Source organism: Agelaius tricolor, unplaced genomic scaffold (assembly GCF_023055355.1).
Source record: "Agelaius tricolor isolate 1412-34295 unplaced genomic scaffold, bAgeTri1.0.p SCAF_31, whole genome shotgun sequence".
In the NCBI taxonomy this organism is placed as follows: Eukaryota; Metazoa; Chordata; class Aves; order Passeriformes; family Icteridae; genus Agelaius; species Agelaius tricolor.
Genome location: NW_027269291.1, coordinates 2003191 through 2027861, shown reverse-complemented (window position 1 = coordinate 2027861; position 24671 = coordinate 2003191). Strand labels below are relative to the sequence as shown.

At 50.8% G+C, this 24671-nt stretch overlaps 1 protein-coding gene across 1 annotated transcript; it reads left to right on the top strand.

Annotated features, from left to right (window-relative positions):
• The first annotated feature begins 1671 nt into the window (after positions 1 to 1671).
• Positions 1672 to 19656, top strand: RND2 (Rho family GTPase 2). The gene is made up of 5 exons (XM_071451143.1): positions 1672 to 1916; positions 1997 to 2084; positions 12467 to 12576; positions 16886 to 17020; positions 18245 to 19656. Exons 1-5 carry the CDS (start codon positions 1815 to 1817, stop codon positions 18491 to 18493), a joined length of 684 nt encoding a protein of 227 aa, XP_071307244.1. The 5' UTR covers positions 1672 to 1814; the 3' UTR covers positions 18494 to 19656.
• The last annotated feature ends 5015 nt before the right edge of the window (positions 19657 to 24671 follow it).

Here is a 24671-nt window from a genome sequence, read left to right as displayed (position 1 = left end):
CCCTCCAGCTTTTGGGTCTTCTCTGGTTAGTGATGATGAGGTGGGACCTGAACTCCCACCTGGCCAGCTGAATGTGCCTCAGACACACCTTTAGCCCTGCTTGCACCTGGCTGCTGTCCCAGGGCTGCACCCTGAGAGTGGGACCTGCGTGGTTTGTGACCACATGAAGGCATCAGCTCCAAAGTGCTGACTGAGGCTGGTGTGTCCCCGGGGGCAAGGCTGGCAGGGCTGTCAGAAGGCCAAGAAGCACCTGAAACCACTGGGTACCTGCATGGCAACCCCCTGTGCCTTGCTCCCTGTCTTTGCTCTTCACTTGTCCCAGCATCATGCACAGCACCAATATTTATATACAAAACATGACTGTGATTTCAGCAAAAAACAATCTGCCTCCTCAGTCCATTAATAATCTTGTTTCGCTGCCAAAACATTTTCATTTCCTTTTCTCCAGGCCTTCTTTGTCTTCCTTGTGTCTATTTTCACTGCATTTTCTGACAGGCAGCCTGTCAGTTTGCCATTTAGGTGAATCTTCCTGCAGCGTGGCCAGCAAAATACGAGCAGCAGAGAAGGCTGCTAATTAAAATCACTGCCTGTAATTTATAGATGTGCTGTCTGTGCTCGGGGAGGGATGGAGAGCAGAAATCTCTGCCCCCTCTGCAGAGGGCTGTGAGGCCAGCCTGGGGTCATGCAGCTGCTGCAGTTCCCTGTCCCTGCTGATGTCACTTGGCCACATCGGGGACAGGGGTTCTTTGAGCACAGAATTCCAGCTGTCCCCATTTATAGCGGATATTTTTGCTCCCGATGAGGGGAGAGAATGATGAGGAGGACTCCATTGATATCAAAAGGCTAATTAATAACTTTATTATACTATATTATTCTATACATCTAAAACTGAACCTGCCAAGCACTCAACTCTGCACACACTGCACCAAATCTCGTGACAGTCCCAACACACACACACACACACACACGGCGCTGACAGGCCAAGGAAACAAATCACCATCACTGTGGGTAAACAATTTCCATGTTGCATTCTACTTTTGCACAAACACAGGCACAGGGAATTGTAAGAATCGTTTTTCCTTTCTCTGAGGTTCAGTGAATGCGAATCCCAGAAATATTCTTGGGAAGAATTTTGTGCCTTGCTTTTCTCTGTGAAGAGAAATGTGGGGCTACACCCGCTTCTGCCGAATTCCTCAGGGAGCAGCTCCTGTTCCCTGGGCAGCCCCGGTGAAAGGGGCATCTCCCGGGCAGGGAAAGCAACGAGGGGCTGGGGCTGTGAGCCCATCCCGGGGGTTGTGAGGCCATCCCGGGGTTGTGAGCCCATCCCGGGGCTGTGGGTCCATCCCGGGGGTGGGGGCCCATCCCGGGCAGTGCGGGGCCGGGGGTGTGCGTCCATCCCGGGGCTGTGAAGCCAGCCCGGGGTTGTGAGGCCATCCCGGGGCTGTGGGTCCATCCCGGGGGCTGTCGGTCCATCTTGGGGATATGGGGCCGGGGGTGTGCACCCATCCCGGGGATTGTGAGCCCATCCCGGGGCCGTGGGTCCATCCCAGGGGTGCGAGCCCATCCCGAGCACCCCGGATCCTCCACCCGCCGTGTCCCGGCGCTGGCCACAAGCGGCAGCAGCACCGAGGGGACGCCCCGAGGGGCGGCGGGGCCGGCGGGGGGCGGCTCCCGGGGCCGCGGCCGTGGCGGCTCGGCCCTGCCCAGCGCCGGCTCCGCTCCGCGCCTGGTTGGTGCCGTCGGGGCCGGGGGCGCGGCCAGGCCGGGCCCGGCCCGGTAAAGCGGCGGCGGAGCGGGCGCGGTGGCCCCGCACCATGGAGGGGCACCTGGCGCGCTGCAAGATCGTGGTGGTGGGGGACACGCAGTGCGGCAAGACCGCGCTGCTGCACGTCTTCGCCAAGGATTGCTACCCCGAGGTGCGGGAGGGCTGCGGGAGGGCGGGCCGGGCTCCCCTCAGCTCCCCTGGGCTCACCTGTGCTCTCCCCTCATCCCCCAGAGCTACGTGCCCACCGTCTTCGAGAACTACACGGCCAGCTTCGAGATCGACAAGCAGCGCACCGAGCTCAACATGTGGGACACCTCAGGTGGGCCGGGGGATGCGCGGGGCTGGTGGTGCTGGTCCTTGTCACCGATGGGCTCCCCGTTCCCTGGGCCGGGACTGGGGCCGGGGCAGCGGCTCCGAGCCCTGCGAGCCTCCCGGGGGCACCGGGCAGCGCCGGCAGCGCCGGGCGGGCGGGCGCTCCCTCGTCCCTGCAGCGGGAGAAGCGGCTGCGGCTGCAGCCCTGGGGCCGGAGAGAGCGGGGAGGATGGAGAGTGCTGCTGGAGGAGCGAGCCCGCAGCTCGGGAGGGATGCCCTGGTGCTGCCACAGAGCCTCGGGGGCTCTCTGGCGTCTTTTTGGCTTGGTTTGGTTTTGCCTCTTTGTGTGCTCGGTTGCGGTTCTGCTCAAAGCGCCGGGCACGGCTGTCCCAGCCCACCGAGACCCGTCCCAAACTTTGCGCCTGCTCGTGCCCCAGGGGAGGCACGAGTTGCAGGAGGAGTGCGTGATGCAGAGCTGGGAGAAATATTGGCATCCCGCAAAGTTCTCATGCACTTTCTAATTTATCTTTGGATCCTTTTGTACGAGCAGTGCAGCTGAATGCTGTGCTCTGCTGATGAATATACATCGTGTGCTTGCTGGTGCTCTTTCCCCATGGTCTCTTAATTTTTGGAATCCTGGTGATAAATGAAGTGCTCTCAGTGTCCAAGAACAGTAGTAAATGAAAACATGACCTAGGACTTTCTTTTCCTGTTGCTCATTCAGATTCCTTGCTGTAATTTTGCATTCATTAAATGACAGCTATAGGATTAGCATAGCTCTACCTAGAGTAGTGGCTTTACTGAGCCTTGGACTAGCCCAAACATGTCAAATATATTTGAATCTTCTTCTGGAGCTTCCTGACCCAGGACACCTTGCTTTGCTGATTTTTATTCCCTGAGACAAAAAGGGAATTCGATTCAGCTTTGCTGGCAAGCCGTGTGCTGTGATGTGAGCCACGAGGACGCTGGTTCTTGGTGTTTGACCAGGAGCTGTGCTTGAAGCACAGAGCAGTGGTTACCTGGGAGCCCTTGCAGGGTGCCTGCTGCTGGGCTGGTTTGGAGACTCTCAGATGTGGCCACAGTGGAACCATCCTGGCTGGTCCTGGCTGCAGAGGGCTCCTTGGAGCTGCTCAGGTGCTCCAGGACTCAGGGGGGGTCCCTGGGGTGCACATGAGTGTTCACCCCCAGCTCGTTCACCCCCGTGGCTGGGGGAGTTCAAAACTTGGACTTCTGCAGCCTTGGAGGGGGATGTGGTGGGTTATCTTTACCAGGCACTGAATGGCTTTGCTCTTGAGTATCTGTGTTTGATATAAAAAAAACTTCATCTTTGCAGGGTGTAGAAGCACGTTTGAAGTGTTGTTTGCTTTTTAGGAATCCTCCAGAATGATGTGCTTTGGTCTTACAAATGTTTAAAGAAAAGGACATGATAAAAAGTCCTTAAAGGATGTATCTGGCACCTGCATCTGATGCTGTCACACGTTCATTTTTCCCCTTGTGACAAAAGATGTTTTTCCAATATTTGTCTCTGCAGCCAAAAACAAATGGACTTTGATTCTTTCTCTTTTCTCCTCTGAAAAATGTCAGACCTTTTTAACAGCTTTGCTGTAGATAGAGTTCATCAGGTAGTTTTCCAGCTAGATTCCCTTTGATTTGAAATACACAGGAGCTAGTTCTTAATAAACAATCCTGCAAAGCACTAGACAGCAGTTTTCCCTGGTAATCAAACTGAAATTTTTAGCTGTAGACTGCAAACTGCTGTTGAGTTTCCACTAGCCTTCAGAGGCCCTTATAAATGGGAGCTTTGGCAAAAGAGGTTTTGCACAAGAGTGGAGCAGAGCTGAGGGATCAGGAGCAGCTCATTGCCCACCCCATGGAGAATTACAGGCATTGGTGGGCACTTTCCCTTCTCTCTGGGCTACCTATTCTTTCTTTTAAGCTGCTTTTCATATTATTCATGATAAATTCCATCCCAGCAAGAGTGAAAAAGGGTGATCCTGACATGAGGAGGGGAACACTTTCTATTTTAAATGCTCTCCTTCTCTTAGATAAGTGATTGGAACTGAAACTCCCTGAGAAATCAGCTGACACCTGGAGAGAGGAGGTGGATATTGGTTTTTTTACTTTTTACTTAATTTCCCTTGCCCCATATTTAGTTGAGGAAGCAGCTGGAGACTCTGGAAGCTGCACAAGGTGAGCTGAGCATCTCTCAGCAGTGGGTGATGGGGAAGGTGCAGTCTGGCCTAGAAAACTCCCTTTGTGATGGCTGAGGGTGGCTGCAGTCTGCCTGGCCACTCAGCCATCCCCTGGTGAGCCCTGTACAGCCCAGGCTGCTGCCTGCTCCCTGTGTCCTGTCCTCCTGCTGGAAAATGCAGCCCTTTGAGCTGAAGTGACCCCTCCTAAGTGGCAAACACAGGCTGTGACACTGGCAGCTGGCAGGCAGGAGCTCCCATTAGAGGAGTATTGACACAGCGTGGATGGGAGTGATGGAGAGCTGAATGGCTCCCAAATTGTATTGGAAGCTCTGATTTTCTTTAGATGGCTTTTAACTCTTTGTCTGTTGTTTTCTGGGGCTGGAGGGTGACTCTGGAGAGGTTCCAGCACTGAGAATCCTTCAGAAGGGTGAAACCTGTGGTGCTCTGTTGGGCCTCAAATGGGACTTAGATCTGGGAATGCACCAGGGACAAAATCCCCTTGCCCAACATCTGCTGCTGCTGCTGGTTGAGTTTCACGTTTGTTTCAATTTGTGTCCCAGCTCAGGACACACCATGGGAGCAAAATTGCTTCAGGTGCCGTGTCACAGCACGTCAGGAATGTCCCATGCCTGCTGTCCCCAAGTGCTACATGCTGTTTGCTAAAGCCTCCACTGAAAAACAGTTTGGCATCCTTGGCTGTGAGGGAAGGAATGGCAGAGCCTGGATGGGGCAGGAATGGCAGAGCCTGGATGGGGCAGGAATGGCTGCAGCTCCAGGGAATGGCAGAGCCTGGATGGGGCAGGAATGGCTGCAGATCCAGGGGATGGCAGAGCCTGCATGGGGCAGGAATGGCTGCAGCTCCAGGGAATGGCAAAGCTTGGATGGGGCAGGAATGGCAGAGCCTGGATGGGGCAGGAATGGCTGCAGCTCCAGGGAGTGGCCATGCCCTGGCACCTCTGCTCCTGAGCCTGATGGAGGGCACGGTGCTTTGCTGCTCTTCTTGTTCCCGTTCTGGCAAATTCTTTTGTTGGCTGAACATGCTCAGCACAGAAACAACTCCTCTGCACAGGGCTGGGATCTGGTGGTGGGGGAAACTCCGGTTCAGTGGGATGTCTGCTGGCTTGGGAGTGCTGTTCCCAAAGGGCTGGGTGCCCCGGACCCGTCAGGAAGAGCTTTGTTCCTGGGGCAGGTGGAGGAGGCTGCTGGGCTGGTGATCATTAGCGATGCTCCGCAAGGAGTGGGCGAGTTTCGAGTTTCGTTTGAGTGCGTCAGGTCTGGGAGGGAGCATTGTTACCCCCAGGGCGTGCAGGGGCAGGGAGCTTCTCCTCAGCAAGGGAACACTTTCCCCGTGGGATCAGGGAGTGTCCCCGGGTCTGGAAGTGGAACCATTGAGGTACTCAGCAGGTAGGGAGAGCAGGGAGAGCCTTCAGTGAGCAGGGCTGCCCTGCTGCCCAGGGACCTGTGCTTGGAGTGTTTCCCACCATGACCTGGCCTTGCCAGTGCACCAGTGGCAATGCCAGGTCATGGTGGGAATGACCAGTGCCCAGCAGCCTGGCCCAATGCCCTGTTCTGCAGAGCTTCCCTGGCATTGGGAGCAAGCAAAGGCAGAGAGGAGCTCAAGCCATGCTGCTGCCCGGGTTGGCAGCACTGCTGCTGGCAGCTCTGAGCTTTTACCCTGTATCTAGGTGGATTATTTTTGTTCTGTTTTCAATAATAATGGTGAGGAACCTACACTGTGCTGAGATCTTTGCTTTTGGCTCACCCCCCCCATGCTGGGAGGCTCTGCCTCCTGTGCCTGTGGCCTCACAGTGCAGGCAGGCAGAGCAGGGAGTGATCTGAGGCCATTGAGTGCATCTTGGTGCATCTTTAGCTGATGCAGACTCAGCTGCAGAGCAGAGCTGCCTGCTTCTGGTAGGGACATCTTTGCCAGTGCTCAGTGGAGAGCCAGCCTGGCGCTGTGCCTTGCTCAAGGTCACTGCTGCCTTGGGAAGCTGCTGGAGGGGACTGTCCTTGGTGGACCACGAGGGTGGCAGTGCCTGCTGCAGCCTGCAGCGTTGCAAAGGTCAGTGCTCGCAGGTTCAGCGGTGCCCTGCTCAGCTCAGAGCAGAGCCGTGTGCCTGCCAGCTCTCCACAGCCACTGTCTCTTCAGCAGATGTGCTTTCAAGACAAGAATAACACTGTGAATTGCAAATCCCCCTCCGCCTTCCTCTTTGCCTGTGCTCAGCAAACAGTCTGCCTTGGAATGGCCTGTGTGGGAACCCACAGGCTGTGATAACAGATCCTTCTTCTAAGGGAACTACTGAGGAATGTTGATGAGATTAGAGAGCTGAAAGGGGCTGAGTTTAGCAATGGCATCTCCATGGATGCTGGGGCTGTCCGTGCCTGGATTCCCAGTGTGCAGCTCCAGGATTGCCATGGCTGCCTCTTCCCAAGTGTAAGAACAAGTTCAGTCTCAGAAAGACTTCACTCTGAGGCAGACAGAAAATGTGGAGCTGCCCTTTCCATACCAAAAGAGCTCTTCCCATGCTTCCTGTTCAGACTGAGAACCTAAAAGCAGCATGCTTGTGTTGTGCCTCAGCACAAATATGTAGTTAATCCTAAAAATACAGCTGGGTCACATTCCCATGCAGGTCAGCAACCAGTCAGACAGAACTTTAAAGGGTTGCAGCAGAAATGCTGATACTGAAGTGGGTGGAGGATGGACCTTGAGAAGACATGACAGGGCAGGGCAGTGCCAGGAGGATCAGCTCTCTGGGCTGGGCACGGTGTGGGCCATGCTGCAATGCTCTGTGCCTCAGGGATGGAGGCTGGCTCTGCTCTCATGGTGCCTGTGGCATCACCCATCCTTTGTCCCCTCCGCATCTGAGAGGCTCAAACCTCTGTGGGGCCATGAGATGTCCTGGGAGTTCTGGGGGTGCTGAGGAACATTGCCTTTAGTTAGTGACAACTGGCTGGCCCTGCTGGCTGCTGTGACCTGGTGGACAGGGAGGGATGTTCTGTGGGGTGGGTTTGTTCCCAGCTCAGAGCCCTTTCCCACAGCCCAGAGGTGCTCTGCTCTGTGCCATGCTCTGCTCTGTGCCATGCTTTGCTCTGCTCTGTGCCATGCTCTGATCTGTGCCGTGCTCTGCTCTCTGCCGTGCTCTGCTCTGCTCTCTGCCGTGCTCTGCTCTGCTCTCTGCCATGCTCTGCTCTGCTCTCTGCCGTGCTCTGCTCTCTGCCATTCTCTGCTCTCTGCCGTGCTCTGCTCTCCCTGCTCCTCTTGCCCCAGATTCTGTAGATAAAAATCTCCACTCCATTAAACTTTGCAAGTGCACAGGCCCAGCCTTCCCTGTGGGAAGAAACCTTATCTGGCAGCCACATGCTTGGGGAGGGATCTAATACCTGAGTAACCCTGAAATGTGCAGCATGAGAATTGTGTCCACCCAGCCCTCAGCCCTGCTCCCTGTGTGTGCTGCCTGTGCTGCAGGAAGCTGTTGCCCCTCTGGGTCCCTGTTGTACCCTGCAGAAAGGATGCCAGGCAGGTTGTGGCAATGCCAGCTGCCCTTGTGACATGGCAGGAGTGCCAGGAAGGGACCTGTGACCCCCATTTGTCTCCCTGCTCAGCTGCTGCAGGCATGGAAAGGCTGGGAGGACAGTCCTGCCACTCCTGCCATGCCAGACACCCTCTGATGTGTCACTGACATATTTTATGAAAATCCTTTTACTAGTATTTTTCTCCTGAGAAGCCTCAGGAGAAAATATAAACAATAGCTATCTGATGGCTTAGAATGTGGTCTGGAGATAGTTTACCAACAGGTGCATCTCTGCTTGGTCTCATGTGAATTGTTTTTACTTGATGACCAATCACAGGTCCAGCTGTGTTGAGGCTGTGAGCAGTCACAAGATTTTATCATCATTTTTTTCTAGCCTTCTGATGTCTCCTTTCTCTTTCTTCAGTGTAGTTTTACTATATCATTTTCTTTTAAAATAATATATATCAGCCTTAAAAATAAAATCATAAATAATAAATAAAAATATATAATAACAATAACAATAATAATAATAATAATAATAATAATAATAATAATAATAATAATAATAATAATAATAAATCAGCCTTCTGAAACATGGAGTCAGGATTCTCATCTCTTCCCCCCAACACCACCAGAGTGATGCTCCCCCAGGAGCTTTCAGGGGCTCCTCACAGTTGCTGGAGGGAGCTTTGCAGCTGAGCAAGCTTCTCTGAGCACAGGTGAGGCAGGACACAGGACTGGGATGAGGCAGAGGAGCTCAGTGCCTGCCTGAGCTGGGGATTCCTGCACTGGTAAATCCAGCAGAACAGCCTCCTCCTGAGGGGCAGGCTTCCAGTATAAGATCTGGAGAAGGGCCCAGAAATGCCACCTCAGCCTATGCAAATACCATTGCCTTCATCCTGAAGGTGTGCCAGCTGGGCTCTTTAGTAATTCACTCATTTATGTACCTGCATTGTAAGAATTAGGAGCAGAAGTGAATTGTCCAAGCTGATGAGCTGGGGTTTTTTTTCAGTTGTGCACTTCCCAGAAGAGTGTTTATTCTATGTCACAGAGCAGTTTCCTCCTTTCCTACACTTCAGGGGTTTGCAGTGATGTTGCACAAGCAGGACAAATGTCAAAGTTCAGCCAGGACAGAAGGTTCTGTAAGTCCTGGGGCTCTTGACTTGCTCCTGCTTTGGCAGCTTTGTCCTCTTACCCAGAGCTTGGGTGGGATCTGCCTGGCAGAGTGCACATCCTCTGTCATCTCTAAAGGCTGCTGCTCATCTGGCACCTCTGTGTGGGGAGATGACCCAAAACTCTTCGTTTTGTCAGTGTAGCCCTGTAGAAAGCTGGGATGGATTTGTGCTTCATTCCATGAAGGCTGCTCTTGGCAGTGCCTGCAGAAAGCAGCATGTGCCTCATGCAGCACTGCTGCCTCTTTGGGGAGAGCTTTCAGTGAGCCCCCCAAGTGTGCTGCTGAGAAACTGAGGTCTTGGCAGTGCTCATCTCTGTTTTAGCCAGAGCTGGGCTGTGGGAGCCCCTTGCAGAGCAGATCATGGCTCTGCAAGCACTCTGGCTTTCCCTATTGTTGCATGGAGGGTGCCTGTGTGAGAGGCTCATGGTCTCTAGAACAGCTAATGAGGAACAAATGGAGATTAGCACCACGATGGTAGAGATCAAATAGCACATTGCAGTCCCCTGCCCAAGAGGGGCATCTCTGAGCTGCAGTGCCAGGCACTCCAGCATCTACCAGGCAAGGGCAAAGAGGAGCCACTCATGCTTGTTGTGTAGACAACAATGTGAATTTTATTTTTAAGCTGGTTGTAGGCTTGCTCCAGTTTTCTCTTTAATCATGAACAGATGCACTTAGGTCCTGTTTCTTGCAGACCTGGGTGCCAAGTGGGAGAATGACTCATGCAGTGAAGGAAGGCTGAATCTGCAGACACACCAGCCTTGGGCTCTTGTGTGTGTGGAATTGCCAGACTCTGATCTCTGGAGTGTCTTGCTGGAGGTTCTGTAAGGTGTCAAGTGCTCATAATCCATAAAACTGGAGAGCTAGAGTTGAAGGCTCTGGGTTTTTTTGGGTTGTTTAGGTGGGTTTTTTTTTTGAGGGGGGGTGGTTTGTTAGTTTGGTTTTATTTTTTTCTAATTGTCAGATGCAGAACAGAATTTCCTGGTTCAGTAGAGATGTGTCCAGAGCAAACTGGGGATTACCTTGGCTGGGAGCAATGCAGCTCCTCTGCCCCACAGGGCAGCACTGAGGTGGGCAGGAGCTGCTGCTGCCTGGGAGCTAAATGCCAGCTGAGGTGCCAGGGGTGACTCCTGCTCTTTGGAGGTAACGAATGTGAAGCGAATTCTGATCTCGTGAAAAAAATCAGGTTCTTTACCTGCTGCTTCTCTTCCCTGAGCACGGGAGTCTCTCCTGTGGTCCCAGGTGATGAGAGCAGGATTCCTGGCATGATTCCTGGCAGGATTCCTGGCACTGGGGTGAGCCCATGGGAGTCCTGGGGGGTGGTGGGGGGCTGCAGCAGCCCTGAGGAGCTGGCTGGCTGCTGAGGAGCAGCAGGTTGCTATGATACAGTTTGCTGTGGCAATGTCTGTGCTGAATGAGCCAAAGCTGCCCCTACAAAAGGAGCATTCCTTGGCTGGGAGGGGGTAGATTTATCTCAAGTGTTTATGTAAAACTGAGAAGCTGCAGGGAGAGGATGTGCGTGGGAACGTTTCCTCCAGCAGCAGGGCCCCTGTCTGGAGGCAGAGAGCTCTGTGTGCATGGGGGAGAGGGCAGGGCTCAGATAAAGGGCTGGGCTCATTCAGGCATGCAGATCAGCCCTGGCTCTGCTGTCCTGTGCTCTCAGCTCATGGCAAACAGAAGAGCCTGTTCAAGGGGGGGCTCAGCACTGCTGTGCTTGGTGCTGCCTGTGAAAGCAGCCCTGGGCTGGGTCATGTGGCTGTGCCATGGGGGGTGCTGTGACCCTGCCAGGTGTGACCCTGCCAGGTGTGACCCTGCCAGGTGTGAGCCTGAGGTGAGCTCAGAAACCTCTGCACCCTGGCTCACCCTGCCTGCCTGCCTGGCATCCCTGTCCCCAGAGCTGCCCAAGATGCCACAGAGACTGGCTCCTTTCCATTAGGGAGCTTGATTTTCCCTCCAGGAAGAGGGCTGGGCTCTGCAGAGATCAGGGTGTGTCTCTTCTGTGCTTTTCCCCACCCCTTCCCTTCCCAATGACTTTGCAGGGACAGGACCCCATCTCTCCTCAGGAGGAGCAGGGGCTGCAGGTGCCTTTGCTCCTCTGGGCTGGCTGTCAGAGGTGGAGACATCTGGAGCCGATTTTTTGGAAATCCAATTGCACATCAAATCCAGAGCACCTTGCCCTGGCTGTGTGGAGTGGCAGGGGCTGGCTGGTCACAGCCCTGGAGCTCTGCTGTTGTTGGTGCCATGGTCTGAGCAGGATGGGCAGTCCCTGGCACTGGGCAGGGTTTGGGAAGGCCCCACAAAGCCCTCAGCCTGCCCCATGTGGGCTCTGGGCAGAGAGAGGAGCATCAGGCTCTGCTCCCCAGGTGTTTGCAGAGCTCCAGCTGTGCTGGGGACTGAGCCCCTGCGCACACAGGGCCTGCAGAGAATCAGCCCATTCTCCTCTGGTGCCCAGCCCAGGCAGATTTCCATCCTTCCAGAAACATAAGCCACCAGCATCCATAATTCATCAGGTGCTGAATTTCACTGAGGAGCCACCTGACACCAGGGCTGCACCTTTCTCCTGGGGTGGGAAAGTGCCAGGTCCTGACATCCCAAGGAGCTGCAGCAGGAAGCGAGTCTGGCTTCCTCAGCCTAGGATGGCAATGCTGCTTTTGGAGGAGGCAGATTCAACAAGGACTCTGCTGTCTCTGTTTCCTCTTCCCACAAATAAAATCTGATTCTCATCCCTGCAGGAAGTTTAAGTTAGTTGTTTTTGCAATATAAAACCAAAGCAGGGTTTTTAAGTAGCAGTGGGGCTGATTGCTCCATGAGTGTTTGCTGAGGTGTCTGCACTCACCAGCAAAATGCAGGGCAAATAAAAATGCTGTGGCACAGTGACCTTACTGCCTGAAATTTGCATTGAAGGGGTGTGTGTGCACATGTGTGTGGTAGAAGCTGTGCATGATTCAGGCTGGGCTCTTTGCCTGCTCACAGAGTTCCTGTGGAATGCAGAATCATCCCCTTCCATTTATAGCTCATTCACCAAATCCTGTCACTTCTTTTGTACACCAAAAAGAATCTGCCTGACTTTTCCCAGCACAAATCCAGAAAGAAGGCAATTCATTTTTACCTGCCACAAATTCTCACAACCTTTGTGAGCGAGCTCTCCTGTACAAAGATAGCAAGGGAGGATACAAACCAGCAGCAGCATTCGCTGTCTTCTCTCAGCCCCACCTTTCTGCTGTGAGGGGTGCAGCCCTGGCAGGACAAGTGATGGAATCCAGGTGTGAGCCAGGCTGAGCTCTCCTGCACCAGCAGCACTTGCCAAACTCACTGGGCAGGGAGAGGGATGCAAAACTTGCCCTTTCACTCTGTCAGGGGGTAAATATAAGAAAGCAAGGACAAAACATCTGACTTCCATGCCTAAACAAAGGAACTAACATCCTCTGCCAATCCAACTCTGGTGAGCCTTATGGCATGTGGTCTCTTTCAAACCAGAACTTTATTTTGACACTGACGCCGCTCCTCTCCGCAGGCTCGGCCTACTACGACAACGTGCGGCCCTTGGCCTACCCCGACTCGGATGCCGTGCTGATCTGCTTTGACATCAGCCGCCCTGAAACCCTGGACAGCGTGCTCAAAAAGGTGAGTGCCAGCAGCCAGAGGGCTGCTCTGCCCCACCATGGTGTCCCTGTGCCCTGAGGCTCTCCTCAGGGTCAGAGCTCTGGCCCCTGTCTCGGTTGCTGTTTGTTAATTGCTGCCCCAGGATGTGCAGGGTGTCTCTGCTTCAGCTGAATAATGAGTCTGGACCCTTCACTTTTCTGTCTTGAGGTTGTTTATCAATTCTTATCTATAAAATTTTCTTTCTGCCCAGCTGAGATCTGCTCAGCAGGGCAGCCACAGGCACTCTGACCGCCCCTGAGGTGGTGTTGTCCCTCTGCACCACAAACCATGTACAACATATCTACACTTAATTCCCAATACCTATCACCCATGCCAGACAGTGCACTTCTACTCTAAATCAATCCCAAAGTGCCAACATCACTGCAGAAAATGGAGAACAAGAAGAAGAAGAAGAAAGGCTGGACACGCCCAAGTTTCTCCATCTTGTCCCCCTAACCTCCATACCAAAAATCCCAAAATCTACATCTTCACCCTGTGATCATCTTGTTATTACACTATTCAAACCTCTGTGACTTTCAGGTCCTCATACAAAGCTGGCAACTTGCTCCAGGGGTCAAAATCAAATCCCCAGGTGTTCTGGGCTGCGTGCCAGGGTCTCTGGTGGGGTCCTGGCAACTCTGGACACCCAGAGGGATGCACTGAGTTCTGACACCTCTGTAGTCATAAAGATATGAAAAGGTCTAATCCTGTCCTTTGAAATACTGGGTTTTTAAAAGTTAACAGTAATGTTGTTCTTCTAAAAACTGCATTTTCAGACAACAATAATAACAATAATATGTGGTGGTATTCGCAGGGGTCCCAGGATGAGGGAAGAGATGAGAATCTTGACTCCATGTTTCAGAAGGCTGATTTATTATTTTATGATATATATTATATTAAAAGAAAATGATATACTAAAACTATACTGAAAGAATAGAAGAAAGGATTTCAACAGAAGGCTTGAAAGGAAAGGAATGGAATGATAATAAAATCTTGTGACTGACCAGAGAGTCCGAGACAGCTGGACTGTGATTGGTCATTAATTAAAAACAACCACATGAGACCAATCACAGATCCACCTGTTGCATTCCACAGCAGCAGATAATTATTGTTTGCATTTTGTTTCTGAGTCCTCTCAGCTTCTCAGGAGAAAGAATCCTAACAAAAGTATTTTTCATAAAATATGTCCGTGACAATAATAATATAATTTCTTAGTAGGTTTTGGCCATAAAAAATAGAAAAATGTATAAATAATACTGTGAAAGAAATTGTAGACTTTAAAATTAAACACTTGACAACATCTTTTTAGGATTTGTGTTTCACAGCTGGGACCTGATTCTGCAAAAAAACCAATTTCTGTTATGCAAGTGGACTTCTAAACTGTAAGCCTAGGCTGTAAAATTAAAATTGTGCTATCTATTTTGCAAGGGTTTGGCCTCAAATGGTAGAACCTTGCCAGAGATTTCTTCTTTAAATAGATTTATGAAAATGTCTGGCCCCATGGCCTTGCCTGGAGTTCCTGTGCTCAGAGGAGGAAGATCAGGTGCTCTGCTTGGTCCGTGCAGAATGCAAGATATTCCCATTTGGGAGGAACCTAGGGGGTGGTGGCAGCTTGCAGCATGTGTGTGGGGTCTGTGTTCACAGCTACAAATGTGGGGGCAGAGGGAAATGCTGGTATTTGTTCTGTTTTCCATCAAGACCTTGGAAGATCTCTGTCAGCAGAACCAGCAGTGGCTGTGGATGGCCTGCAGCAGCTGGGAAGGAGCCTCTGGTGCCTGTTTCCAAGCAAGCAGAGTGCTCAGCTTTTTGGCTCTCCCCTCAGTTCAGCATCTGCATGGTGAAAGAGACAGCAATCAGTTCTCTAGAGCTCGTCAACAGAGATGATGAGCTGTGGTGCTGAATTTGAAGTGAATTATTGAGATGAGATGGCACAATGCCACTGGCCTGGAGAGCAGGCAGGGCCCTAAGCCTGCTCTGGCACTGGGGGCAGCTGAGAGTTTCCTACCTGCTCCTTTCAGCAGAGCTGATATTCCAGCTGGCAGGTCCCAGAGAGCCTCACAGGGCTGGGGATCTGCTCTGGAGCACCCCTGGCTGGTCTCCTGTGGGTCACTTCTGGGAGAGGGTCCCACACAAGGCTTTCCTCTGAAGTGGAGTGCAGCAGCCCAGATGCTGCTCAGAGGAAGGAGGGTAAGTGGTTTCCTGACTGCATCCCTTGCTCCTGGCTGTGCCCTGCTCCCTCCCGTGCATTCAGGGAGCCGTGGTTCTGCTGGGCAGGACAGCATCTGGCAGCTGCATCCTGTCCTGAGGGGCTGGCGTCTCGTTTGTGACACTCTCTGAGACACCAAGGCATGAAAAGCACCACAGAGCAGCAGCTCCCATGGCTGTTCTGCTCAGAGAGCCCCAGGGCTGGGATGGCCACGGCCTGGCCATGTCCCATTGAGCTGCCTGGCCTCTTGGCCTCTCCACATTTTGCCAAACGTTGTGCTGAAGCAAGTGCCTCTTACTCAGCTGCTGGGAGGGCTGAGAAGTGGATCTTTGTCTCAGGAGTGTCCTGCTGAGGGGACAAAGACCCTTCAGATAAATTGGTCAATGGCTCAGTGTTGGCTTCCAGAGCAGGTCCTGGGTACCAAGCAGGCTGGGTGGAGGGAGGGTGTTTCATGTGGACTCAAAGAATTTCACTGCTCAGCTGGGGAGTCAGCAGAATAATAATGCAAGTGAATCACTTGTACCTTAATGAAATACAAACCCCTCAATAATTAGGTGGGGCTGGGAGTTATTTGTCTCTCTGCACACTCTTCATGTGAGTCCACCCTGCTCAGTGCATGGCTTTCCCTGTACAGCCTCACAGATGTTTTGAGTGCTGCTAGGCAATGTTTTTTTGATATGGTAACTTAAAATAAACCCTAAATCCCAGGGGATTTCTTAAGTGCCTCCGAGTAGATGCCTTGTTTCCTTTGGTGCAGGCTCACAGCCTTATGGCAGTGAGGAAAATTCCTAAGACACCATGAAGCTGAAATGGGTTTTAGCTTGTGATATCAGGCAAATAAGGAAAATAAGATTTCCTGTTCAAGCCTCAGGCAAAAATCCAGCAGAGGAAATCTTTATTAATGCTTCCCCTCTGATGCCTGGGCTGCTGTACAGCGTGTACAGTTGAAGGGGCAGAGGCATCTGAGGGAGTGCAAGCAAGCAGCTCTGCCTTTCATGCAGAACAAGATTTCATGGAGTGGTGCTTTGGTTCTGACAAGTCTTGACAGCACAGCAGGGTTTGGGCTCCCAGAGGTGTCAGTCATGCAGGAAGAGGTCACAGTTCTCTCCATGGAACAGGGAGCCCTGTGTCACTGCAGAGACCTCTGCCAGGTGTGAACAGACCTTGTAGCTCAAATCCTTCACATAAATTAGAGTGAAATAAAGCTCTAGAAGAAGTGGGTCTGTCTGTTCATTGTGAGGTTGTGTAGGTCTGTGGCTGCAGCACCACGACCTCCAGCACCCTGCCCAGGGGCTGGGGGTGCCTGAGTCCTGGGGCAAGCAGATACCTGGAGATACCTGAGACAATCTCCTGATAGGAAATGAGATTTTTCATATTTCGCAGTTGCTTTAGTCTGATACTGGTTGAATGACATTTGGGTGGTTTTTAGCCCTCCCTTCCTGATGAGGGTTGGACACTGGGCTTGTTGGCTTGGTTTTCTTTCTGCTTCTAATTGCCCAGGGTGTACCTTAACCCTGAGTTATTGTAGCAGGAAATTGCTAATTCCAAGTGACACTTTTGCTGGGGGTAATCTCTATTTATTATCTGCTTTCTACTTCAGCACCACTAGATAAGTAACTGGGGCATTGACATGCTGATGGAGCTGTGCAGGTCTCCCCCAGGGGGAGGTCACAGGTGATGGATTTATTTACTGCTGCAGACACAGCTGACATCAGCCATTCACTCTGGGAGCTCTGAAAAGAATCATTTATATGAAGGACATGGATGTTTGCCCTGGCCTTCTCTTTCCATTGCTTCAATTCTTAATTTCCCTGGCTATAGCTATGCTCTGAACATCATAATGTCTTTAACAGGTGGCTCCCATTAATGAATAGTGTGTGAGTGTGCAAAGAGCTCTCCACTGGCCCTGTTGACCCTTGGGGTCCCAGATTTGAGCAATAATCTGGAACAGGCAGGCATGAAAGGTACTCTGGCCATTCCCATCCTTGCCCTTGGCAGTCTTTAAAGAGCCCTGATGTGCTAATCAGCGTTTCACCAGTTGTGTGGAAAAACCACACCCACCAGAACCTGTTCTTTCCTCCACAGTGGCAAGGGGAGACACAGGAGTTCTGCCCCAACGCCAAGATCGTGCTGGTGGGCTGCAAGCTGGACATGAGGACAGACCTCAACACCCTGAGGGAGCTCTCCAAGCAGCGCCTCATCCCTGTGACACACGAGCAGGTGGGTTTGGGCAGTGCCCAGGGCAGGACAGCTGTGCCCTGTCACCCACTGCACCCAGGCAGCTGCCTTGGTCGTGGCTCAGAGCTGCTGGTGTTTCCACCACTCTTGTGCCCAGCTCTGGAAGACCCAATTCCTGATGCTCTGCTGGGCAGCCACCCAGTTAGTAGCCAAAAAAGTCATTCCTTAAAGCAGGTGGCTTTGACAAGTTGGGCTGGCTAAAGGGGAACGTTGTCCTTCTGCATCTCCAGTCCAGTGCAGCTCTTTCTGCTCCCAGTGACTCCTGCTTGGGGCAAAACTGCAGGGGGGGAAGAAACCACAGCTGGGGGCTGAGAGGCTGCTGCCAGTGGCCTCCAGAGTGAGCAGTGGGTTTGGGCAGTGCCCAGGGCAGGACAGCTGTGCCCTGTCACCCACTGCACCCAGGCCTTGGTCTGCAGCTGCTTTGGTCGTGGCTCAGAGCTGCTCGTGTTTCCACCACTCTTGTCCCCAGCTCTGGAAGACCCTGACTTATTCCTGATGCTCTGCTGAGCAACCACCCAGTTAGTAGCCAAAAAAGTCATTCCTCAAAGCAGGTGGGAGTGCCTGATTTGACAAGCTGGACTGGCTAAAGGGGAGTGTGTTGTCCTTCTGCATCTCCCGTTCAGTGCAGCTCTTTCTCCTCCCAGTGACTCCCAGTGACTTCAGGTTTGCTGATAAATGAAATTAGACATTGAAAGATGAAAGAAACAATGGGGAAGAAAACCCCTAAATTCCATAAGAATTAAAAATTAAAAGGGAGGGTTAGACATTAGAGGGAAATCTTTGGTATCAGGCGTGTTGGGAAGTCTGTACCTCTCAAGTACCTCAGCCATTGGGGAAAGAGAGAGGAAAAAGTGGGAAATTGGGATAAAAAGGAGGCTGAGTCCTCCAAAAATTGGAGAGATCCCAAGGCAATGCCCCATGGCCTCTCCCTTTATTCAAATAAAGTAAAAGTACTCCTCTGCCTCCTTTTTGGACACAAACCTCTGATGTTTGTGGATTAATTTTCCTAACGATATTCATTTGAATGACCATTTTAATGTGAAAAGCTAATCATAAAACCCGCACACATTTTGTGGATTGATTTTCCTAACGACGTTCATTTTCACGGACATTTTCATGCGAAAAGCCACTAAAATACCCATGTTTCACACTTGCTCCTTGGTGCCCTAACCCCGTTGCCCTCCCTGCTGCTCTCTCCGGCTGCAGGGCAGCGCGCTGGCTCGGCAGATTGGGGCAGTGGCCTATGCAGAGTGCTCCTCCAAGGTGTCAGAGAACAGCGTGAGGGACGTGTTCCACCTGACCACGCTGGCCTCGGTCAACAGGGTGCACAAGAACCTGAAACGCAGCAACTCCAAACGGGGACTGAAGCGGGCGTCACAGATGCCTGGCAGGACAGACTTCCTGAGTGACACAGAGATCAGGAAAGACCGAGCCAAGAGCTGCTCCATCATGTGAGGAATGGGCTGTAAATAACGCGTGTGTGTTGTCCATTTGTACAGTGAGTGGCTGAGGCAAGGGCGTGGTGCTGGCTGCAGGAGCTGGCCTGCCTTTCCAAAGCCTTTTTCTCAGTCTCTAGGGCTGAGCAAAGGTGCCAGCTGCAAGCAGGGCTGCACGAGTTGCCCTGCACTTTGGAGACTTTCTGCTGCTGTGCAGATTGCTTGGGATGAAGGAACCACTTGGCAGAGGAGGATTCGGGTGCTGGAAGGTTCGTGGCTGGGTGAGACAAACTCCAAGGGAGCGATGCCACGTGTGTGTGCCACCCTCCCGTACCCACAGCCCAGGCCCTGCCCCTGTGCAGCTGTACAGCACACACAGCGTGGGCTGGGGGCTCTGTGGGGCCTGGGCTGGAGCAGGAGGGGGATTGGGAGCAGCAGAGTGTGACCAGGAGAAAGCATTCCTCCAATCTTCCTTCAGAAGGGAAATGATGTTTGAGGTGATGCTGTTGGACAGCAAGTGCCATGGAAGGTGCAGGTCTGGGCCAGAGCTGGGAGGGAGGGCTGGGAAGGAACCTCAACCTGATGAGACACCACAGCAGCCCACCTCCTGTAAAGAGAGCAGAAGATGTCTCTTCCCACAGCATTTCAGATACTCAAGCTGCATCTGCAATGCAGCCAAGTGGATCTGGCTCCAAGGGAGAGGTGTGTCCCACTGGATGCATCCTGAGAATTGTGGTTCCCTCCAGCAAGCAAATGCCCCTGGGGAGCTTTGCTGACACCTGGGCACTCCCTGGGCTCTGCCCCTGCCCTGCACACACGGCTCCCACCAAGAGCTGCAATAACAATCCATATCCTGCTCCCCACCCACTTCCAGCTGCAGGTTGTGTTGCATGGTGCTGTGTTTGTCTGGTTTTGATGAGGAAAATGCCTTTATGCATATCTGCACCCTGTCTCTGCTGTGGCAGTGGGAGGGGAGGTGCTCCCTGCCCTTGTGCCTTGCTGTCTGGCCTCCTCCCAGCATCTCCCATTGCTTCTGCTGCTGCCCCCTCTGAATGCCTTTGATGACAGTATTAGCCTGGGCTTCATGTCACATGGACACTTTATGGAGAAATAGAATCTGCTCTGTTGCCAGATCCAACTGTGTCTATGGGCTACAGGAAAAATAAACATGATTGGAAAATCTGTTGGTGCTTGGCTGTGTTCATTTTTAACTCAAACCACACATCCTCTCAAAATCTCTTACTGCTCAACTTACCTTTGTATCCTGATGTCTCTCTCCAGCTCTTGAAATACACTCATGCACCCTCTTCAGTGAAAAACCCAGAGGATTTATCTGCATGCATTCATTTTGGAGCTGAAACACCTGCCTTGAACAGCCTCTCCCTGTGTCCTGACTCCTGCAATGCTGTGCAGCATTTGCAGGTTGTCTGTGCCTGATTCAGCAGCCTGAGCTGCCAGGAGCTGTCTCTGTCCTTTTAGCTCTTGACTCAATATTTTGTGTCTGCTCTCACACCCAGCTGCACAGTGAAGGCGTTTTGGGGAATTTTGAGCTGCTAATTTACCAGCACCAGAAAAGCTCCAGCAGTGACTGGACACTGGTGCTGTGAGCAGGATGAAAGAGAGCATGAAAACCCCACCTGCAGTCTGGGAGGAGAAAGAACTGAGCAATGCAGTGTGTGGAGAGCAGCCCTCAGCATCTTGATGCTTTTCTTGCACTCTCTGGGCTCCTCAGAGCCTCTGCAAACCTTGTTGGACAGAACCAGATCCCAAATCTTGCATTGTAGAGGCACCCAGGAGTCACTGCCCACTCCTCAGAACCTTCTTGCAGGTGTTCTCACCATCCCCATGTCCCACAGCCACTGGGGCTTCCTTCCTTCCCCATCCCACAGCAAGTGCAGTCCCTTTCACTGTGCTCCAGCAGCTTTCAGGCTTCTGAATTTAATGTGCCAGTCCCTACAGAAGCAGTTTGAATTTAATGTGCCAGTCCCTACAGAAGCAGTTGGAATTTAATGTGCCAGTCCCTACAGAAGCAGTTCCTGGGTCACTGATCAGTTTAAACTTGTGTTGGCTCTATCTTGACTTGCTAGCTCATCCTGTAAGCAAATTTTAATTCCAGGATCCATCCTGAGGGGCTGTGCAGGGCAGCACCCCCTCCCTGAGGGCTGTCACCACCACTGCAGAACTGGCCCAGCACATCAGGCTCAGCTTCCCAAGGCTCAGCTTCCCAAGGCCCAGCTCAGGGAGCTGTGGGAGCCCCAGTTCCAGTGCACAAAAAGGATGGGATCTTCCTTGAAAACTTCTTGTTCTGGTTTCATTAATTTATTTTCTGTGCTGAAGGCAAGGGTCATTTCTGATGACAGAAACAGCTTTAACTGGCCTGTGGTATGAAAATAATGATATTGGAGTGAAAGGAATTTGTGCCCAGCTGCTTCTAGAACAGCCAAAAAAAAAAAAACAAAAATAAATTTATATCAGCCAAAACAATCTGCATTCTGCCAGAGTGAGCAGGACCAGACTGAGATGCAGACATGTCCAGAGGAGGTTTGGACACAGAAATGTGCAGATCATGAGGAGCTAATGAAAGCCAAAATGCAAATGCTGCCACAGCTGAGCTGAACCCAAAGCATTCATCTGTCAGCCTTGAATACAACCCAGACATGAACTGCTGGGAGCCTTTTTTGGAGGCTTGGGCTTGTGGCTTCAGAGTGGGATTGAATTCTGGGCAAATGAGTCCCTGTCCCCTTCTCTGCCCCTCCCCAGGGGACTCCAAGGCTGCTCTCTGCAGCCACAATTCAGCAAGCAGCTTAATATTCAGGCACTTGCTTCTCCACCAGCTTTCTTGTCTGATAAAGAGTGTTTGGGCTCTCACAGTAGCTCATTTAACCAGACTTTTCAAAGGAGCTCCTCTCCCTCACTCTCCTTCTCTGCAGAGGAATAAACAAGACAAAACAGGAAGCAAAATCAAAAGAAGAATAGAAAAGGCAAAAAACCAAAAGAATAAAGTCTGAAGGAGAAAAGGAGAGCCACAGGACAGACCAGGTGAACCCATTGTTGGGTCCCCTCTCCCCCAAACCAAAACAGAGCCTGCTGGGGGAAGTTTGGGAGTCTTTTATGTGTGTGTATACATATATTATATATATATATATAAAGATATAGATGTATAGATAGATATAGATATATATAAAGATTATATATATACATCATATATAATGTCTGTATATATATTGTATATATACATGTATATACACATATATAGGATATATATATGCACTGTATATGTCTATATACATGAAAAATATATAAATAGGAGTAGATAGAAAAGTAGTAAATGGAAGTTTTGGGATTGTCAGCATGGGAACAGCTCCAAAGCACCTGCTGAAGCCAATGGCAGATAATTCAGGATAAAAAAAGCAGCAGTAGATGTGTGGGGAATGTGGCCATGGCCCTCACTCCCAAGCATCACAGTTCTGTCCAAAAGCACCAGGTAACCCAAAAATGGGGCAAGCCTTGGACCCACAAACAGGGGATGCAGGAGCCACACAGGCTCAAGCTGCAGCAAGGGAAATTTAGGTTGGATATCAGGAAGAAGTTTTTTACAGAAAGGTGATAAAGCTCCAGGATGGCTGCCCGGGAGGTGGTGGAGTCCCCATCCCTGGAGGTGTTCAACAAAGCCTGGATGTGGCTCTGGGTGCCAGGGTTGAGTTGAGCTGTTGGGGCTGGGTTGGATTTGATGATCTTTTCCAACCTGGTGATTCTGTAATTCTGTGGATTTTGTGAATTCTGTAAATTCTGTGCTGCTGCAGAGCTCCCCAGAGGCACAAGGAGCTGCCTGGCTCGGGCAGATGAGTCAGCACAGGAAAGAGAGAAACAAAAACAAGCAGATGGAAGAAATGGAACTGACACATGAAACACACAGCAACTGAGGAGGACTTGAGGCCCCTAATTAGTGCCTGCAGGAAAATTAATGAGCAGCACTGCCAGTGCAGGTGTCCTGCCAAAAAAGCATTCCCCAGCCGTGGGGAGCAGAGCAGGGACAGCCAGGGACAGGCAGCTGTAGGAATGTGTCCCCTGTTGATGGAGGGACAAAATTATCCTTTGTCTCCTTCAAAAGGAAAAAAGCCCAGAAGTTTCTCTCCTTAATTGGGTAAAAAGACACCTCATGGGACCTTGGGGGCTTCACCTCGCAGGACCTGGGGGACTTCACCTCAAATTTAAGGATGGCTAATTAGACAGAAGCCAAAAAGTCCCACCTGAGCAATTCACTAGAAAAAGAAGAGAACAAAGGAACCAATGGATTTTGTGAGGTGTTTTACCAGGAGCAAGAACCTCTTGCACTTGCTTCGGTTTTTCTCTGTAAAGAGTTTGTTATTTTGCCTTTTATTAAATTTTTTTTATTTCCAACACTGCCACAGAAGCCATCCTGCTGATTTTATGCCTTCTAAGGTAGCTGAGCTATCTTGGGTGTGAAATAGATCTCCAAGAGCTTATGGGGGACGTGGCTCAAAGAGATCCCTGTTTCAGGCAGCCCCTTTGGTCTGGGTCACAGCAGAAATTGTTCTGCTCCCAAGGGTGGTGACCTGTGAGTCCCCTTGCAGAACTCTGCGCAGCCCTGTGTGAAAAACGCCAGTCACTCGTTTTTAAAATTAATAAAATGGTTATAAAAATAGCAATATAATTAGAGTAATAATAATTTGGACAATTTGGATTAGGACAATATGAAACAATAAAAACAAAGAGTTACAGACAGTTCAGGTACCTTTTCTGGGCAAAATAAGCCCAAAAAAGGACACACATTAACAGAGGATTAACCCTTAAAAAGCAACAGCCTGTTGCATATTCATACACCTCATACATGATGCATAAATTCCATTCAAACACAGGATTCTGTCTGGGCAGTGTGAGCTTCTTCCTCTGAATCCTGAGGCATCTTCAGGGCTGAGCAAGGCAGGAAGAAGTTCATTTCTGATAATGGAGCAATAAATTCTCTTTGTCTGAAAGATTCAGGTGTCCTGTGGCTGCTATCTCAGTGCGAGTCCTTTCTTTAAAAAGTATCTTCCATAGCACAGTTTCTATTTTAACATTATGTAATAACCTAAAACTATATTCAAGAAGAAAGAAGAAAATTAGTACAGCATCACTTTCTGACATAGCACGTATAATATTCACTTTAATATTTGCAAAAAGCCAATCATAAAATGCACATTTTTCCCACCTGGCAGGGCAGCAGGGGCAGAGGGTGAGGGCAGCAGCCTGAGCAGCAGCAGCAGCAGGGAGGGGGGAATGTCCTGGGAAAGGCAGGGCTGGGTGATGCCAGCCCCCAGCAGGGCTCAGGGAAGGGCTCCAAGGCTGCAGCACTGGGTCACCAACCCCTCACTGGCCCTTTCTGCAGGTTGCTAATGAGAGATGATCGCTGCCATTGCCACGGCTGGAAAGGAAGGGCTGGGACCATTTTCAGAATGATTTATTGCTCAGACAAACTCAGGGGTGTGAGATTTCCGAGGAGCAAGAATTCAGCCTCAGCTCAAAGGATCCATGAGTTCTCTGTGCCAATGCAATACAGAACTTTCTAACCCAACAGACAGTTACAACAGGATTTATTTTGCTTTTCTAACCTATCACCTTTACTCACTTCTGCTGCACTGCAGATCCTTTTATCCAATCAACCTCTAACTCACCTGCACACGTTGGCTTCTATTAGAACTTCTAAACTCAGCTTATTTTATACAACCACACCCTTTTTATTTTATATAACCCTTCACCATCCTCTCAGTCCAATTTCTCACTTACTTAAGGCATATCCTCACCTACAACTATAGAAAAATAAGTTTAGGATTTTTCTGCTTAATATCTGTGTATTGTATTTTTACAATCAATCAATCTGAGCTTCTTCCAAGGCCGCAGATCAAATCCCTCAGTGTCTGTGGAGGTTTCTGTTTTTCTGATTCCCACAAATCACTATATGTGAGATGGTAAGGAAAAAAACCCCTTATGACTCCAACTTGGGCTTTAAGTGTTAATTAATGGACACCTTCCAAGTCAGGATAACATTACAGTGACAATTCCCTGTCAGCAATCCCATCTGCACTAACTGATCTGGTGTTTAATGTAATAGCTTTGACCATAATGAGTTTAAATTATTGAAAAGAAATCTATAAAGCCTTTATTAATAATTAACAATGTCTTCCTGGTGTGTTATT

Excerpts from the sequence above, each read along its gene's own strand:
- RND2 (XM_071451143.1), top strand. The coding sequence starts at position 1,815 with ATGGAGGGGCACCTGGCGCGCTGCAAGATCGTGGTGGTGGGGGACACG. Across the intron at positions 1,917-1,996 it reads CCAAGGATTGCTACCCCGAG|AGCTACGTGCCCACCGTCTT; the intron begins GTGCGGGAGGGC and ends CTCATCCCCCAG. Across the intron at positions 12,577-16,885 it reads TGGACAGCGTGCTCAAAAAG|TGGCAAGGGGAGACACAGGA; the intron begins GTGAGTGCCAGC and ends TTTCCTCCACAG.